Source organism: Salvia miltiorrhiza, chromosome 8 (assembly GCF_028751815.1).
Source record: "Salvia miltiorrhiza cultivar Shanhuang (shh) chromosome 8, IMPLAD_Smil_shh, whole genome shotgun sequence".
Taxonomy (NCBI): Eukaryota; Viridiplantae; Streptophyta; class Magnoliopsida; order Lamiales; family Lamiaceae; genus Salvia; species Salvia miltiorrhiza.
The window spans coordinates 5,010,750-5,029,556 of NC_080394.1; the positions used below are offsets into that span (position 1 = coordinate 5,010,750).

At 34.2% G+C, this 18,807-nt stretch overlaps 2 protein-coding genes and 1 long non-coding RNA gene across 5 annotated transcripts; 2 read left to right on the top strand and 1 right to left on the bottom strand.

Moving 5' to 3' along the window:
* Positions 1 to 4,829: 4,829 nt before the first annotated feature.
* LOC131000250 (BEL1-like homeodomain protein 1) lies at positions 4,830 to 12,443 on the top strand. The gene is made up of 5 exons (XM_057926054.1): positions 4,830 to 4,978; positions 5,212 to 5,835; positions 6,440 to 6,777; positions 6,882 to 6,942; positions 11,985 to 12,443. Exons 2-5 carry the CDS (start codon positions 5,317 to 5,319, stop codon positions 12,267 to 12,269), a joined length of 1,203 nt encoding a protein of 400 aa, XP_057782037.1. The 5' UTR covers positions 4,830 to 4,978; positions 5,212 to 5,316; the 3' UTR covers positions 12,270 to 12,443.
* Positions 8,151 to 11,141, bottom strand: LOC131000251 (uncharacterized). 3 transcript variants are annotated; one of them, XR_009093693.1, is made up of 8 exons: positions 10,644 to 11,141; positions 9,799 to 9,909; positions 9,632 to 9,707; positions 9,426 to 9,470; positions 9,290 to 9,340; positions 9,098 to 9,200; positions 8,630 to 8,773; positions 8,151 to 8,389 (listed from the first exon to the last, which is right to left on the bottom strand). It is a non-coding gene; the product is annotated as an uncharacterized LOC131000251 (long non-coding RNA). The 3 variants fall into 3 exon arrangements; XR_009093692.1 differs by lacking the exons at positions 9,290 to 9,340; positions 9,426 to 9,470; positions 9,632 to 9,707 and having other exon boundaries at positions 10,644 to 11,121; XR_009093694.1 differs by lacking the exons at positions 8,151 to 8,389; positions 9,290 to 9,340; positions 9,426 to 9,470; positions 9,632 to 9,707 and adding an exon at positions 8,475 to 8,564 and having other exon boundaries at positions 10,644 to 11,124.
* A 1,432-nt stretch (positions 12,444 to 13,875) lies between the features above and the next one.
* LOC131000252 (uncharacterized) lies at positions 13,876 to 18,176 on the top strand. The gene is made up of 7 exons (XM_057926056.1): positions 13,876 to 14,260; positions 14,638 to 14,732; positions 14,880 to 14,945; positions 16,137 to 16,385; positions 16,903 to 17,061; positions 17,542 to 17,631; positions 17,788 to 18,176. The coding sequence occupies exons 1-7, from the start codon at positions 13,977 to 13,979 to the stop codon at positions 17,982 to 17,984; spliced, it is 1,140 nt and encodes a 379-aa protein (XP_057782039.1). The 5' UTR covers positions 13,876 to 13,976; the 3' UTR covers positions 17,985 to 18,176.
* The last annotated feature ends 631 nt before the right edge of the window (positions 18,177 to 18,807 follow it).

Genomic DNA, 18,807 nt, shown 5'->3' on the forward strand with positions numbered 1-18,807 from the left:
AAAATTAAGAGCAAATGATATACTAGGTGTTTGGGGTGGGGCCCGGGAGGTAGAGACAAGAATAATGATGATTGAATTAGAAACGCTAGGGGACCCCAAACACACGACTTTAGCTCAACCACCTTTTGCGGGATGCCCATTATTATTGCAACCCTACCCAACACACGCCTTTTCTTCTGCCCACGTGTTTCTCTGCCACTTGATCAAAAATCTACATTTTCTTTATACTAGAATTCTCCATTTTAATACTGAATTTGTCATTACAACATGATCTTTTCAAGCAGTATAATTACAGCTCAAATTTTTAAATTTTTTACAATTATAATATTCCTACATTTTATGGCGACTGTCATTCGACCGTCACGAAAATGCCAGGTTACAAGTATTCTCTTCGTTCCCAAATAATTGCATAATTTTCTTTTTTGAATCGTTTTAAAAAAAAATTATATCTATTTATGGACTATATTTCACTACTAATAATATCATATCATTTAATCTTATTTTCCATATTTTCATCACTCTCAATACCATCTATTTATCATCATTTTTCATATTTTTATCTTAAAATTCATATCACTCCCTCAAAAAAAGTTATTTAAACGACATAAATAGTGTTATATATGTGTATATGTCGGAGGAGGCCACTCTACAAAAAGTTGTGATTGCAAAAAATTGAAAGGTGGTGTTGGTAATTGCAAACGTTTAAAATGCCATACTATAATCGCAAATTAGATGAAAAATTGTGTTAAATTTGAAAATAAATAATTTTATGAATTGCATTTACCTATTTTGCTCGCTAAAATGTAAGAGTGTGTTTACTTTTTATCTCTCTTAATTAAGTGATGATTTTTTTTATATATTTATTTTGAATGAAAATATGTTTATAACTCTTTATAAGGTAATATAAAATTATAACACCCTCCTTTAGGTATGAAATTATACATTATCCAAAAAATAGGTGCTGCCCAAAATTTTGTACGATCTGCCCCGAGGTTTTTATTACATCAAACCAAACAAATAAATTAAAGTTGATAAATGAAGTTTAGTTTATCCATTTCTTGCGCTGTTAATTTACTGACATGTTTTTAAAAACCATGGTTCTAGTTTATGTCTATAACAAGTTCATTATTTACATGCGATAAGACTTTCCCTGCTTACTCTTATTTAAAACTTAACATTTCGTTAATAAGTTCATATTTTTATTTATTCATTCATTCCACATTTAACACGATGTACACAATTACGCGGAAAACTTCAAACAAGTCCTTTCGTTAATTAAATTGTTTGTATTTATTTAATTACAATGAACTCATTATAAGAAATTAAATCTATACATCATGATGGTTTAATTACGGGGGTTGGGTTCCTGATTATGAATCACAAAGGAGAGATTTTGGCGGCTGTTTCTCGCCGTATAGGTCGCACCGAAACTACGTTGATGGGTGAGCTCCACGCTGGGAATAGGTTTCTGCATCGAGAATGGCCTCGGCCCCATTGAGGTTCATATATACTGATTCCCTCCTTGCGATCCATGTTGTGCTTGATATATATAGAGGATCAGATTCCTTATGCGATGAGTTGTTTGAGGCGTTTGCTCATGCGAAGAATGTGGTTGTGGTCGATTTCTATCATGCTCGAAGGGAGGCCAATAGGGCCGCTTTATTGTCTCGCGAATTTCGCTTGTTGGTCTGATGATGTAATGATTTGGCGGTCCGACTTTCCAATTTGACTATCGGATATTGTTCATCGTGATTTATAATGAAGATGTTACTTTGTCTCCCCAAACACTTTTTGTCCCTATGGGGACACCAAGCGGTGCGACCTCCTGTGTGTCCCGGGTTCAAACTCCACTGCTCCACCTCCCCTACCACCCAAAAAAAAACCTGCAGCTATAATGGCATCTAAATATCTTTGGACTTCACATTCACGGCATCTAAATATCTTTGGACTTCACATTCACATACTACTTTTAATTGTTGTGGAAATTATACTCGATGAAATTAATGATGTAGGGGCATTCATTAATGTTGAACTATATATATACGTACACACATATATAGAAAAGAAATTTGAATAGATTAAAGTTTTTGAAGAATAATACTGAATCGCTGATAGAATTAGGTGTGTTAACGTGCGCTTAATTAATTAATTATAAAGATTGTTTTTCAGAAGGCCTTTTTACTGAAATTAATTAGCCAACTACATATTACTAACTTTCAAATCACTAATCCTAATATAACCCTATATAGGCGTTAATATATTAGACAGATTTCCTCAATAATATTACTCAAAGTTTATTTACTCTACACCAATAAAACTTTCAATTTGGTTCAAAGGATTATTTGGATTAATTAAAAAGAAAGAAAAGAAATACTAGAAACATTTGCAGCAATTAATTCATTCGCCTGCCTAGGATTCCCTAAAAAAGTTATTACTGCAAACTTCTATTCGTGCGACTTCACGAATTACTTATTAATTTAGTAGAATTTATTTTATGCAAAATATCTCCTCACAATTCTCATAATATATTTATTTAAACCACGCACACTATATATATATATATATATATATATATATATATATATATATATATATATATATGTGTGTGTGTGTGTGTGTGTGTGTGAAAATTATATTAATAAAATAAAATGAAATAAGTGACAGAAATATAATACGTAAACAGAACGATTCAAATAGATGAAATATTAATTGCAACATTTTTCAGAATGTAGATACCCTAGGTAGCTATATATAAGTATTCCATTTAAGTTAGAGTTCAATGGAGACCACTCCCCTATATAGAGAATGAAGATCAAATCAAAGTCATTGATCTCACCAAAATCAATGAATCAGATTCATCCGAATTTTTCAAGTTTAGGAAATCCCATAAATTCCTCATTTTCCAATTCTGGGAACCAACGAACATAATTATGAACTTACGAACATAATTATGTTTATTTGTATGTTCATTTGTTTTTATACAAACATATCGACGAACATTAGTATGTTCATTTGTTTTTTATACGAACACATCGACGAACATTAGTATGCTCGTAAGTTCATAATAATGTTCGTTGGTTCCCACAATTGGAAAATGAGGAATTTACGGGATTTCCTAAACTTGAAGAATTCTGATTAATCTGATTCATTGATTTTGGTGAGATCAATGGCCCTGATTTGATCTCTATTCTCTATATAGGGAAGTGGTCTCCATTGAAGCTAATCATATATATATATATATATATATATATATATATATATATATATATATATATATATATATATACACACACGTGTGTGTGAGTGTGTGTAGGAATGTAGGGTTTATAATACTACATATGCACTCTTTGCAAACTAAAAGATTTTATAATTTTAAATTATATATAAAAGTAACAGCTTTAAAATTTATGATTTGTAAAAAAGTTAATAATGTGGTATTTTTTTAATTGTTAAAAGTTAACAAATAAGTAAAGGGAGATGATGAAATTAAGTAAAATTGAAAAAAAAAACATTTTATTTATTTATTTATTAAGTTATTTTCATAAATGAAAAGTTTATTTAAGCGGAAAAATTATGAATTACTGAATCTGACAAGTGTTATGCTTTTATAAATATATATATATAGGGAGAGGTTCAAGAAAGAACCATAAATAAAAAAAGAACAGAGAACCATTTTCAGTCATTCGATCATCAAGATCTATGGTGGATGAATGCAGATCCTGGGTTCGAATTCTGAAGGAAGCAATTTTTTTTTATTTTTTTGAATGCATTAATTTTAACAGCGAATGCATTAATTTTTACAGTGAATGCATTAGATTTGATGGTTCTCACAAATAAGGTAGTTCTCTCTAGAACCACACCCTATATATATATAGATAGGTAATTTTTTGGAAGAAGAAAATATGTTTAGCCATAATTAAGTTAGTAGTATTAATTAGTCTTGCCAAGAGGAGATATTAATTTCTCTTAGTCTTGCTTAGCCTTCTTCTTTGTGTGATCAATTGATCATCATGTAACGCAAATTAATGATTCAAATTTAGTTCGTCTTTGCGTTGTTATCCTTACCTACACACAAATTATAGTACCTACCCACATATACATACTATGTCATCTTCCACGTCATTTTCACCTCATCATTATTCATTATATTCTATCAAAAATATTTTTAATCACATATAAAATATACATATTGACCACATACATATATGTAGGTAAATGTTTAGTGTTTTACCCACACACACACACATATATATATATATATATATATATATATATATATATGCGTAGGTAATCAAACTCTTTATATACAAAATTTTACACACACTTGTTAATATTTGAATTATGCGTCGGCAAAAAGCATTATTAACACGTAAATATTTTTACTCTAGTCCAGAACTAATAAAGCCAAAATAGAAAAGAAAAAGAAGAATTCAGTAAATTATAATTTGTGATTCCGAATCTCAGAATATATATAAAATGTAAATTTAGAAGAGAATACTTCCTCCGTCCCACCGAAAATGATGCGTATTTATTTTTGGGCTATCCCACCGAAAGTAGTGTATTTTCTTTTTTGGTAATAATTTTACACTACACATGTGGCCCCACATACATTTACACACCTTTACACTATAATCTTATTCTCCTTAAATCTGGTGCCCAAAAGAAGTGCACCACTTTGACCGGGACGGAGGGAGTATTAATTATACACAGTAGAGGCTCTCAATATTGATTTATTATTGAGAAGGAGAAGAGCCTCTCAATAATTGACACGTGGTGTGGGAATTAAAGTGAAGAAAATATGAGTGTCACCACAAAACATCTCACTGTCTGTACTATGACTATATTTACGTAACCCCACCTTCTGTTTCAGTGTTGATCAGTTTCCTTCTTCTATAGTGAGAGAAAGTAAGTGCAGCAGCAGTTGAGTCTGACAAGAGAGCCTCAATCCTCCTCTTCCCACTGTCGACACTTACGACATGTGAGTTTACATAATACTCAAACTCTCCCTTCTCTTTCAACACACACACCTATTTAATTTCTATCCATTCTCGGATGCTACACACCCTCCTTTCCTTACATATATATCCCCCCCTTTTATAATTCTCTTGTCTTTTTTCAATAATTCAATTTTACAAAATTCACTACTTTAGTATACTATAGTTTAATTGTATGTGTAGTCTGATTGCATGGATTTCCTCGTCTTTGGTTCAGGTCTCATCGAAACTCGCAGATTCCCGAAAAGAGTGTACAAGAATCCCTAGAATTAGAGTCCTAATTAATCTTAAAAGGGGGATTTAATAGAAATTAATTAAATCCATGGCCATGTACTACCAAAGTAGCTCAGAAATCCAAGCTGATGGCCTCCACACACTTTATCTCATGAACCCTAATTACAATATAGGCTACTATGACACCCAACCCCAATCCAACATGCTCGTGCCCCACGCGCCGCCGCAGCAAGATCACCACTACAGCATGTGGGGCAGTAATAATCTACAGACGCCGCCGCGAGGCCTGTCGCTCAGCCTCGCCGCCCACCACCAACAAACCAAGCCGGATCACGAATTCCCGGCGGATAACTCATCGCCGCCGTCGCACGGCGGCGTCAGTAGCGCCATCATGGGCTCTAAATACCTGAAGGCCGCTCAGGCGCTTCTAGATGAAGTGGTCAACGTCGGAAACCACCGCACCGATAAGGCGAAACCGATCAAAAACCCGGCCGCCGCCGCAGCTCCATCTGCTAACAAAGACGGCGCAGCCGTCTCCGATCTCACCACAGCTCAGAGACAGGAGATTCAGATGAAGAAAGCTAAACTACATAGCATGTTGGATGAGGTACTATGATTTTTTCCTTGTCTTTTTCAACATATATGCCTTTTGTTTTTCTTTTATCTTTTTCCGAAACAATTATATATGCAACAATATTCAACTCAAAATTCTTGACATACGTTTTCTGCAAAAGCCTAGGAATTTTTTTTCGCAGTGTGTGGCTCACATTTTTTCAGAAAAAAGCATAAATTAAACTAACTCGACAATTTTTGTATAATACCACCATCAATAAAAATTTGAGAAAACATACGAAAATGTCCCAACATTTTTCACACTTTTATAAAAATGTCAAAATGTTTAAATCGATGTCACAAAAACATCCAGAGTCCAATTTTTCAAGCTTCATTTAGGGTTGAGATCGAATATATACTATTGATATATATATATATATATATATATATATATATATATATGTGGTTTAATTTGCAAATTATTTAGAGAAAGCAGAATCAGATTAACCAAATTGTAGGGCGCAATTGATGATGAATAGGCCCAATTTCAATTAAAGATCATGGTCCCCTTTTATTGCCTTGTCTCCCTAAACACAGGGCCACAATATTTTTTATTTTTTTTTATTTTTTTTTTTAAAATATTTTGAAGCTGCATGCAGGTGGAGCAAAGATGCCGACAGTATGAGCAGCAGATGCAGATGATCGTGGCAGCGTTCGAGCAGGCGGCGGGGACGGGGTCGGCGCGGTCGTACACGCAGCTGGCCTTGAAGACAATCTTGAAGCAATTCCGGTGTCTGAAATCCACGATTTGCGCGCAGATGAAGGCCTTGAACAAGAGCTTGGGGGAGGAGCAAGGCTCGGAGCTGCCGAGGCTGAGGTTTGTGGATCGGCAGCAGGTAGGGATGCTGCACAACAATGCGTGGAGACCGCAGAGAGGGCTGCCTGAGAGAGCTGTCTCGGTGCTTCGTGCTTGGCTCTTTCAACACTTTCTTCATCCGTAATTATTTTTGAGTTTCATTAATATGCAGTTAATTTTAATTATTGTTGAATGTTATATATGAGGAGTTATTAATATTGAGGAATTTTTTTGTTGGAATGCAGGTACCCTAAGAACTCGGACAAGCAAATGCTTGCTAAGCAAACAGGGCTTACCAGGAGTCAGGTATTATTGTATTAATATGAATGTACTACTTTTTTAATAATAAGTTTAAGTAATTATAAGACAATAGGTTAATTAGGAATTTATGATTTCCAGCTATATGTTATTGTTAAAAGTTTTATGACAAAATAATTGCTTGCATTTGTACTGAAGTATAAAAAGTAAACCTAAAAAAAAGTATAAAAAAGTAAATATATAATTGATCATTTATATATCTATGTATATATGTGTGTGTGTGTGTGTCACTTAATTAAGTAAATAATTGATAATTTAACACAATTCTTGTAGTTTAATGGAGTAGTACTATTCTCTTGATACAAAAAATAAAAAATTGGTAACATTTAGTGACAACTAAGTGCAATAAATTGTAATTTTGTATGCGTATATTAATTGGTTTATTAGTACATGATAGAGCAATAGTTAATGTTTTAGACCTGATTTGAATCCACCCATTTTTAAATTAATTTATTCATCAATATAAGAAATCATTATACTATTACTACATATTGATATTTGTTTACTGTTGAATTGTTAAAATGTGATTAATTGTCGAGTAAGGATTTGCATGTAATCTATGTTATTAGAGTTAAGAGGATTTATTAGGATAATAATTTAGATTGATTTGAAAATTAAAATAAAAAATTTCAATCTTGCAAAAGTAGGGGACACGTACTCCTTAATAAGTTTTGCATCCATATGACAATTGTCAGCCGTTTTAATTAATGTCCTACTTTTACAAGCCCGTAAATTAGTTTACTGCCACTACTACAAAAACGCTCATAGATAACGGATAAAATCCGTTATCTATGACCCCAAAAAACCGATAAGTATAGTGGTGATATCTATGATATGGTCATACATAACGGTTTTATTACCGTTATGTATAGTAGTATAGATAACGGTATGATGCGCTCATACATAACGGTACATAACCGTTATCTTTAACAATTATACATAACGGTTCCTACCGTTATGTATTAATGATATTACCGTTATGTATTAGAATTTTTAAATTATTTTTTTCATCATAGTTAACGATTTTTTGCACTTTTCATAACGGTTTTTACCGTTATCTTTGATAGAAATACATAACGGTTTTTTTTGCACTTTTTATAACATTTTTTTTGCATTTTTTATAATTGTAATATATTTTTTTCAAATTTCCTGTTATTTATCTCAAAAATTAAAGAAATAATTATAAAACAACAAAATAACATTGCCATCGATAACATATATTATATAACATTCAAAATATTCATACATTGTCATCCAAATATTCACAAATATCACATACATTAATGTCTAACAATTCTTCCACCATATAAGCACTAGATTCTTAATATCGCCCAATTTTATACTAACTACACCACCAGGGACAAAAATAGCACCATCTTCTCCATGGAATTAATATAGTTTGCTTCTTCTTATTGAAGTAGTCCCAGAGGCATACCTGTATAAATTTCAGAAGAAAAAATCATGATTTTTTACCAACTATATACATCCACACATAATGAAACACTTTATTAAGCACTAGATTCTTAATATCGCCCAAATTCCAGTCTTGACATTAATTTATTTCTCAATAGTTCAAACGGCATTGCATCTTTTGATGCTAAGCATGTTTCCTGCTTAGCACTTGTGTTAGTTTCAGTCACAATATATAATAATATATAATAAAGTTTGACCAAACCTCAAAGAAAACTCTTGTTGGGGACACAGGCATGGCATACAGAAATGTTGGATATTGTGCTTCTAAGAATTGAACTTTATGTTTCCAGTAGTCTCTATAATCCATAAAAACCATCAGGCTGGGATCGTATGGATTGTTTTCCACCTGAAAAAGTAAATATGCGAATATATAAATGGGTTATACAAAATGGTGATCGTGATGTTGAATTCAAGAAAGTACTATCCAAATCTTCTAGCTAAGAAGATCAAACAACAACATTCAACAGTAGCAAGTGTTAATGTCAACACAATTAGTTGAGGTTTCAATTTGTTTCACCGTATAATGGCATCATGTATATTTAATATAAACAATGATCAGATAACGGTGCACCAGCAGCAAGAATATTAAAATAAAGTCATTAGAGTTGGTGGAAGGTACTGTATTAGATAACAGAAACTTTGATATTTTACACCTTCTGAACATTCCTACCTCAACCTCGATGCCATAGGCTGTCTGGACTGAAACCCTCGGACCCCCAACCTCATACTCTAGGAGTTTCCCTGAGGCTGCCCCGGATGCTACAGTTGCAAGCCTGTAAATGTGAGTCAGAGGCACAGGCAATGGAGATAACTAAGTTCTTCACAGAGTATACTAAAGTAAAAGAGAGACTGTTGCACTAACCAAAACCTTGGGGCGAAGGTCATCCTGTGTGCTATTAATAAAATCTACAACCTAGAATATTTATTGTTTTCAATAAGCGATTAGCAGATGATTCAAAACTTAAGAAGAGATTTTAACAAGGACGTACAAAATATACCTTAGAAGTTACTTTAATCCTGCTTTCCTTGATCTCTTTCTTGATCTGCAATATTGAGCTGTTACATTTTGTGTCCCATCTCACAAATCAAATAGTGCTAAAACACTCAACTAACCAACTGCTTTTATGATCAGATAAGGTTTTTTGCTCGTGCAATAAATCAGTTCGGTGATCATGGATATGAAGTCCCTAGAGTCTACACATACCTGCAAGCAATCTCTGCACCAATCTTTTACCTATGAACCCAGTGGCTCCAGTTACTGAAACGATCATCTCATCTGCCTGCTTCAAAAAGGCCAAGTAAAACATGTCTGAAATATACATATTAATGGACCTTAACATGCGATTTTCCATTACAGAGTACAGACTACACCTGCAGGGAATCACAATGTTGCCTTCACACTCTACAAGTCTATGGCCTCCTGAAGCTTCAATAATCCTTTCCACTTTAGTGTTGAGATATGATACACCTGACTCGACACACCTAGGAAATTTAATATGAGTTACAAACCTATAACTGTGACCAGTATGAGTTACAAACCAATATAATGAACTGAACAAGTTTCACAGCAAGCTTCATCATATGGGTACAATGCTTTACATCAGTTTTCATCACATAAATGGACAACGTTACACAAATCAACAATTTCGACGCCAACTTCACTTGAAAACACCACGCAGCCATTCATCTCACAGCTCACAACTGACACACATATATATATCAATCATCATACTAATAAAATTATGCAAATATATAAATGTTATAGCTATATATTCAGTTACCTGACACAGAGAAGACAAAATGACCTAATATGCAGATTCAAAGATAGGAAATCGTTTACACATCAGCAAATATTTTCCTAATTCAAAGGCAAGGCAGTAAATTTAAAGCAGAATTCATAACACTAGATTTGATCTCCGAAGAAACATTGTAATCAGAATACTCCTGGTTTCAGTAACAGTATGAAGAAATGAAAGTGATTATGTATGAGAATGTGTTTCATTCTTTCAATTGAGGATAATCCAATAACAAGAGATAATTCAAAAACTTGAGCAAAATAGCTTCAGAAAATTAAAAAATTTGAGCAAAATAGCTTCATATAATTTAAAAAAATCGAGCAAAAGCCCTAATCTAAATCATATTGTTACCAACAAAGTTCAAAAATTAGGGATTTGGAATGAGATTTGCGTAAGGGATGAATAAATTAGGGATTCTACCTTGGTGGTGGCTATTGTAGAAGGCGGCGGCGACAGCGGCAGCTCCTAGGGTCTGCGATTGAGAGCTCGACCGACGGCGGCTGCTAGGGTTAACGGACGGAGAGAGAGAGAGACGGGTGCGGTAGGTGGCAGACGGAGAAGCAAAAAGCTCGATCTGCTGCTGCTGCTGCGAGAAGAGCGGCGTCAGCTGAGGAGAGGGGTGCTCCGCCGCCCGATCTGCTGCTGCGAGAAGAACGGCGTCAGCGGAGGAGAGGGGTGCTCCGCCGCCCGATCTGCTGCTGCGAGAAGAGCGGCGTCAGAGGCGACGCGACGCAGGGTGGGTGGGGGGCGGTCACTGACTCACTGGCATCGGCGTCCGGTTGCTCGTGCAGCGTCGTCCGGGCGGCGTCACCGGGGGGAGCTTGGGGGGAGGCGGCGGGTGTGTTAAGAGTGTTAAGAGTGTGGTGCAGAAGCTTGAAAAACTTGATTAAAAAAAAGAAAAAAAAAATGTTAATACATAACAGTATTGAGAGGCGCTCATAGATAACGGTTGAAATAACCGTTATAAAAATATGCTCATAGATAACGGTCGGCTTAACGGTTTTGTAGTACCGTTATGTATGAAACTAATAGATAACGCATATACATAACGGTTTAACTTAAACCGTTATCTATTTCCATGGACAACAGTACATAGATAACGGTTTTTTGTGAAAACCGTTATCTTTGCAAAAAAAGCGCTCATACATAACGGTTTTTGAAAAAAACCGTTATGTATGAAGTGTTATGTATGATGATTTTTGTAGTAGTGTGCCCATTTTTAGTATCAAGTAAGCCCAAAACTCTTAAAATGAGCTGAGAAATGTTCTGTATGTGCATTACTTATTAATTAGTGTTCTACTTTTGCAAGCCCTATATTTTTTCCCCCTAATTTCCAAATCAATCTATGTTACTATCCTAAAAAATCCACTAACTTTATGCTATTACATGTTCGTGAATATTTTGTATAGTAAACTCTTTAATATTATTATCAATAACTTTAAATAATCTCAATTAGTTTGTTCTTGATATATATTACCATATTCTAGTCTATCAGCTCTAATATAAATGTATATATATTAACATACATGAGAAATATTATATTACACACTTCATATGAGCTCATCATTTATGAGCATTTCTTTCCTTTAATAGGTAAACATTTTTATTTTATTTCATACATTTATTTTGATTTTAATGCCTCAAATTTTGTTATGCTCTCTCTCTCTCTCTCTATATATAGAGCACAACATTCCTCGACATATATAGTCTTATTAAAAAATTGGGCGAAATTGTGCATGATGCAATTAGATATATATGCAGGTATCGAACTGGTTCATAAACGCCCGAGTTCGTCTATGGAAACCCATGGTTGAAGAGATGTATCTCCAAGAAACCAGCATCAAAGCCGAGCCCACAATCTTGAGTGATCATCATCACCCCCTCACAGCCGCCGACAACTCTCTCTCTCTAGCGCTCCCGCCCGCCCACCCCTTTCTCTCTCATCGGACCTTTGAAGCTTACCAGCTGATTGATTTCCACAACAGGAAGCCGTTTCCGCCGCCGGATCTCGTCGCCTCAACACCTGCCTCTGGATTTATTAATTAATTAAATATATATACACCTTTATTTTCATGTCTGGTATACAAAAGTGTTGTTGAATTATTTAGATTAATTGGAAAGATGTATATTGTTATATACGTACACAAGTTAGAATAGGGTTAATATATACTGTCGTGTGTGCACTTTGTATAGTGGAACAAAAAATACATTTTTACAAAAGTCTCTAGTAATTTTTTTTTTTCCTGATGCATCATTTTTCAGTGACAGAAATTTCTGTCGGTGAGTAATTATTTTCCTTCGATAAACTTAATTATCGAGAATTTACCGATTAAAGAGACTGTTGTAATTTTCGATGTCGGTAAATATTTATGGAGAGAAAACTTGATCACTTGGTAATCTATCATGATAGATATATTTTGGGTTATTTTTAAATTATATAGTTTGATGAACATTGATCTTATGTCTGAATTTCGGTGGTTCATTTAATAATTCAAGTCTTAATTTTTGAGTAACTTTAAAGAGTTTTTATTGATTTTTTAACATTTAAAAAAAATATTTAAGATATATATTTATAAATATATATATTATTAGTTTTGATGCATATTTTTAAAGACACGTCAATTTAACCTTCTAGTAGTTTTGTTGTGGTGTCATAGACTCGTAGCCCAAAAAATGATCAATAATGCATCATACATTTGTATTTTGAAATCTAATTTGATGTATGATCGATATATATTAAGTGTTGGGTTCGACTTTTTCCATTTCTGGTCATTCTTGATTCGTTGCAAAATTGGGATATGCGACTAGTTGACTTTTGTGAATGTTTCGAAATGATTAATTATGACTATATATATGTTTTAGGGCGGAGGGAGGGAGTATAAAATAATCCTAAAAAGTTGTTTTTGTAATAATGAATCACCTATATTGAAGAGATGCATATGGTTGACAGATTTATTTTTGTAGCTAGGGTTTTTGTGATGGACCTCTAACCTATATTAATGAAGAGTATATATGCTTTCGTAAACCAGGTTAATTTAAATGCAAGAAAAGAGGCAAAACTTAGGACAAAAGAGTTGAAAATGGGATTGACCTAAAAAGATAGGAGTGTCATAATTTTTTTTGAATAAATTAATAATATTAAATAAAGAAATTTAAAGATCGTGCCACATAAAATTCGAATCCAACACCTTTAATCTTATGCATTAACCCCTTACCGTACGTTTGACCAACACACACGCACGTAGGAGTGTCATAATTGGTCACGCGTTGGTTCATTCCACCTTTACACATAAATTTATTAAAATTTGAACGTTATTAAATAAACGAAGACTCGGACATAAGCCATACTATTTTTTAGGGATGTTTAATTGTTTACTTTACATGATCAACCTTGATAGATAAAAATAATCAAATTAATTTTTTGTTTATTTTGATGAATTGAAACTTTAAGATATTTCAAAATTTTAATTATTATTTAAATTAATTTTATTTGATTTTTATCTTATTGAAATGATGAAATTAAAAAAAAATTATTATTGAGGATAATTCATGCATCTTATCAATTATTATTCAAAATAAACGCGTTGTTAATTGTATTAATGATTTGATTATTTATAATGGTATAGTATATATTTTGTAGAAAAAGAGGAATAAAAAAGAAAGGCTAAAAGAAGCATAAAGGAGCGGAACGAGGCAGGGAAGCACAGTCTGTCCAGCTTAAAAAAAAATAAAAATAAATAAATAAAAAGAGTGATGGAGAGCAGCGGCGGAGCCACCGCGCCCAACTGGACTGAGAAGGTGGAAGACCTCGTTCACGGCGGAGAAGTCGACGAAGCTATCGCTTTTCTTGAATCCACAGTCTCCAATCTCGTGGAGCAATTCAAAAATGATAAAAATGGCGGAATGTCGCCCTCTTCCGTAGCTGATCAGCTGGCCACTGCTCTTCAAGACCTCTCCAAACTTTATTCCGCTCGAGGCTTCTCTCTAAGAGCCGATCAAGCTTTCTCCCGCGCACTCCAAATCAGTCACGCCAAAGGGTAACTCCAATTTCTTCAATTACTTCATTTTTTTCTTCGATGTTTTCACGAAAGTTGTTGTATTTGGAGATTCCTTCTCTTTAGAGGCTTCAATTCAAGCTTTAGTTCTTGAGTTTTGTGTTTGCTTATCATGCCACTTGACAAACTTGTTGAATTGTTGTATTTTGAATGTATTTTAGACTTAATTTCTTCGAATTTGATGTCCAAATAAGAAATTAGAAGATGGGGTTTTGTTTTATGTGTTAGGAGAAGTGAGATAGGAACAGAGACATAATGCTTTCTGGACTTAATAGGGAATCATATGTTGATACATAGAGGAGAACATCTGTTTAGTTCAACTGATTTCTGGTTCTTTTCAATTGGTCCTGGCTTTTCAGGGGTTCACTCATTGAAACAGAGTCAGTTTCTGATGTATTTACAGAGGCTCGGGATTCACGGAATGAGGTTACCGCTGATCATATTGCAGAGCATGGTTTGTCTCTTTGAACTGCTGCTCTGGCTTTTGTATTCTCTATTTGTTTGCCATTGCCAATGCTAGTTCGCTATTTTGAATGTTCATTTGTGTCCCTTGCCTTATTTGTTTCTGAAGACTAATTGTTCCTTACTTTTGTTGCAAAAGGCTATGGTGAGAGTTCTTCAAACTTGAAAAGTGATGACTTCCCACTGGAGGGTGATGCTGAAGATGGTAAGTAACAATTATTGTATATTGCTTTTTGTGATGATAAATTGAGATCGTGTTGAACTGATACTAAAGACAAACTTTCATGCCTCTCTACCCTTAAAACTCATTTGAGTGCAATTGGTGCTGGACAATGGAAAATACTTAGTTAAAATGATGCATTCAGATGCTTCAAAGCTACTCCTGTTTTATCCTTATACTTGGATTTTGACATTCAACTTCCATTATCTGATATTGCATATGAACATTCACACTTATATCTTCTTTTCCATGGTATTCCACATTGAGTTCTGTGGCAAGTCCTTTCCCTGACCATGCTTACATAAGGGTTTTATTCACCTCCTGGTTAACATTGGCATCATGACAAAAATGGGATTGGCAACACCAGTAGCTGATTAGAAACTGACATTTTAAAACAGCACACCTTTCATTTTGTGTATTTATGAATGTATCTGATAGGACTCAGAAAATTTTGGTTTATCAGCGCTGGAGAAGATGGGGTAGCTTACTGCTGAGGCTACAAAGTATTAATTAGGATCGGGTCGATTATTCTATTTTGATTTTATCTTAAGCTATTAGTTATTTCTATGTTAGTTGTTATCTGATTGTGGTCTATTTGAATCAAACCCATATGAGCCGAGCATAGAAGCTTTCATTTGAACAATTGCCCTTGTTTAGAGCTCTTTATCTTTCTAGTTCAGAATTATGGCTGAATGCTGGACAAGTTTCCTTTTTATAGAATCAACATTACGGTTGAGCTTGATTTTGATATCATTGACTCTATCAATATCTTTGAAGATGGGCCATTAGACATCTTAGAAACAATAATTTTATGCATACGGGAAAAGCAAAATACATGGATGATTTTTTTGCTGCAAACTTCTGCTGGCTTCTTCTTAAGGTAAACTAGAAAATTGTTGAGCAGTTTTAGTGCCATGATATTAATTTCATGTAATCTATAATCTAGTCCATCTTAGTTGAAGTAAATAATGTGAATGAGCTAGTCTTTCCTCACCGGTGAGTTGGTTCAATATAAGTCAGTTGCGGTCAGTACTGCTGGATAAGATTCACATGATCCTGTAATTACTTTTTCAATTTAACAAGGTGGCTTTTTGCATGATCTTCAACATTTCCTCAAGATTTATATCTTAGTTATATCTCACATAGGGTTAGGGCTAATGTTGTTTAAATTTTCAGACTGGGAAGCTATAGCAGATTGTGCCCCGGAGGAGTTGCTTTCCCCACAGTGTTTATCAGGGGTATCAAAACTTTCTCTGGAAGACTCAAAAGAAGACTCAAAAGCTCAAGCCACCAAGAGACGAGGAAGGGGAACATTCTCTTACAAGAAGCAGGGTCTTTATAGTGATAGCCAGTCTGATGAACCTTGTATAGATGACTCTGAAGATGCTTCTTTGTGCCAAGATGAGGACCTGGAAAAGAGAAACTGTACGTTTATAAGCATTTCATACTGGTGCTGATCTAAGCTTTCTGACTCTGCTAAAGTGGGTCTGCTATAGCACATCATCATTGACGTAGGGTAGCATAACTTGAATTTTACGGATTCATTCTATCATACCATGTGTGTGCTATTTGTGGCAATTTCCTGGTTAGTGGTCAGTTAATAGAATATCTATATTACTTGTAAGAGATTCTCGAATCTACATTAGCATATAGTATCTGTTATTTTTGAAAGCTACTTTATGTTGGAAATCAAGCATAAAGGGACTCACTGACAAAGGGAGGTAATAAGAGGAAGGCATGATATATTATGAATATTCTTTTTACGAGGGAAGTTACAAAACATGGTAGAACTTTCCTACTCGTGCATTTTGTATTTGTATACAGATATCCAAGTTTAATGTGTTACTTGTGAAATTCTTGAGATGTGCTTCTTTTCATATCAGATAATATGAAAATAATATATTTATTGAGTCCTGACTGTCTCATACTCTTTTGGTTTCAGCAATGCATGGTACTCGCCATATTCTTGTTCTAGCTGACTTCAATCCAAGCACTAGGACAACTGACTTAGAGAAGTTGCTGGGAAGCTTCAAAGATCGTTTTGTAATTCGCTGGGTGAATGACACAACTGCACTTGCTGTATTTAGAACACCATCTGTTGGTATGACTATTGCTTGCTTATTCCTTTCGGTTTCGTGGTTTTTGACCAACTCAAGTCATGAAGTGGACAACATTGCAAATTTCTGCAGTTGAAAACATAAATTTGGCTTGTTTGATGTGCAGTTATGCTATTGATAACTATCTAATTTAAACGAGTGGTTTTTATATTAGAGGGTGGATACTCTTGTACCTTTTCTTAATTGAACAACACGAGTTCTTTTGGTTCATGATGAACTCTTTGTTCTCAAATAATCTTTCATTTCTCATAGATGCTGAATGCCATTTCACATATCTACTGGATGAGAATTCTTATTTTAAAGACTCCTTCATTTCATGTATCGGTTTCTTCCACTCCTTCAGCCGCTATTAGATGAAAATATTCCTATATACAAATGCACTGTTTTGCTGTTCAAAGACTCTCCTAGTGTTTGTGCATCAGTTTATTTCTGACTCTAAACTGCTTTTAAATTTCTTGATGCAGCTCTTGAGGCTCTTAATTCCACCAGGTGCCCCTTTACAGTTCGTCTACTTGATGAGGACGAAGAACTTTTCAGTAAAATTCCACCAAAAGGTCAAACAGAGATCAGTATTTTATGTATCTTCAGAAACATATTGCTTTCTTTTTATTTTTCTTTTTGTCTGGTATGTTTCTTTTAATGGCTGATGTATGGTTTAGGGAATGGCTCTTGCAGTGTTTAAAGAATAGTTGTGATATTTTTTACTTCAGATTTGGAGCCACCCCGTCAGCGGCCTCAGACATCAGCAAGAACTGCTCAGAGATTAATTGCTCAGAGTATGGGAATAAGACTGCCCTCGTCGTTTGGATCCAACGAGCTACGGAAGCAGGAAGAAGCCAGGAAAAATCGGATACTGTCGAGACAGAATATGCGAGATGATGCTTGGGGTGATGAAGATCCAAACTAGGTCCAATTCTTTACATTTTGAATAGGTTGGAATGGATGAGTGCAACTGTTAATTAGAAAATTAATAGCTCCAATTGATTGTGAAACATTCACTCAGTTTTCTCAAATGCAGTACAGGCAAATTTTACAGAGGGTGCAAAGTGTTAGTGACAATGAAAAGCTTCTATGCCTAACCATTTTAGGTTTGATATTATTCATTGATCTACTTGATGTTCATGTTATAGTATCTAGTGTTATATCCGTGCAATGCACAAGACGTACTTTTTCAATAATAATAATTATTATTATAATACTCCCTCCGTCTCACAAAAACATGAACGTTTTTCCATTTTGGAGTGTCTCACAAAAACATGAACATTTCCATTTTAGTACATCATGGCCCACCACTACTTTTCCTTAATTAATTAATTACTCTCACAACACCTTTTAAAGTGGGACTCATTTTCCACTTACTTTAACTTTCAACTAACATTTCTTAAAACCCGTGCATTTCTCTTTGTTCATGTTTTTGTGAGACGGATGGAGTAATAATAAGTAGATGTATGCTATAAATTGATACTTAAAAAAAATACTACTATTTATTTAATACACTTTATCTTTAATGGATTCACCCCACAACACCTTTATCAATTTTATATTTTATATGTACTACACTTTACTTTTAATGGATTCACCATAATACTTTTATTATTTTAGTCAACTACCCTTATATTTCACTTATAACATCTTTTTCAACTTTCTTAATTTTCGTGCCGAACATTAAATAGATCGAAGGGAGTATATACGTCGTATCACTTGAGAGTGATTTCTTCCTTATTTTTCAA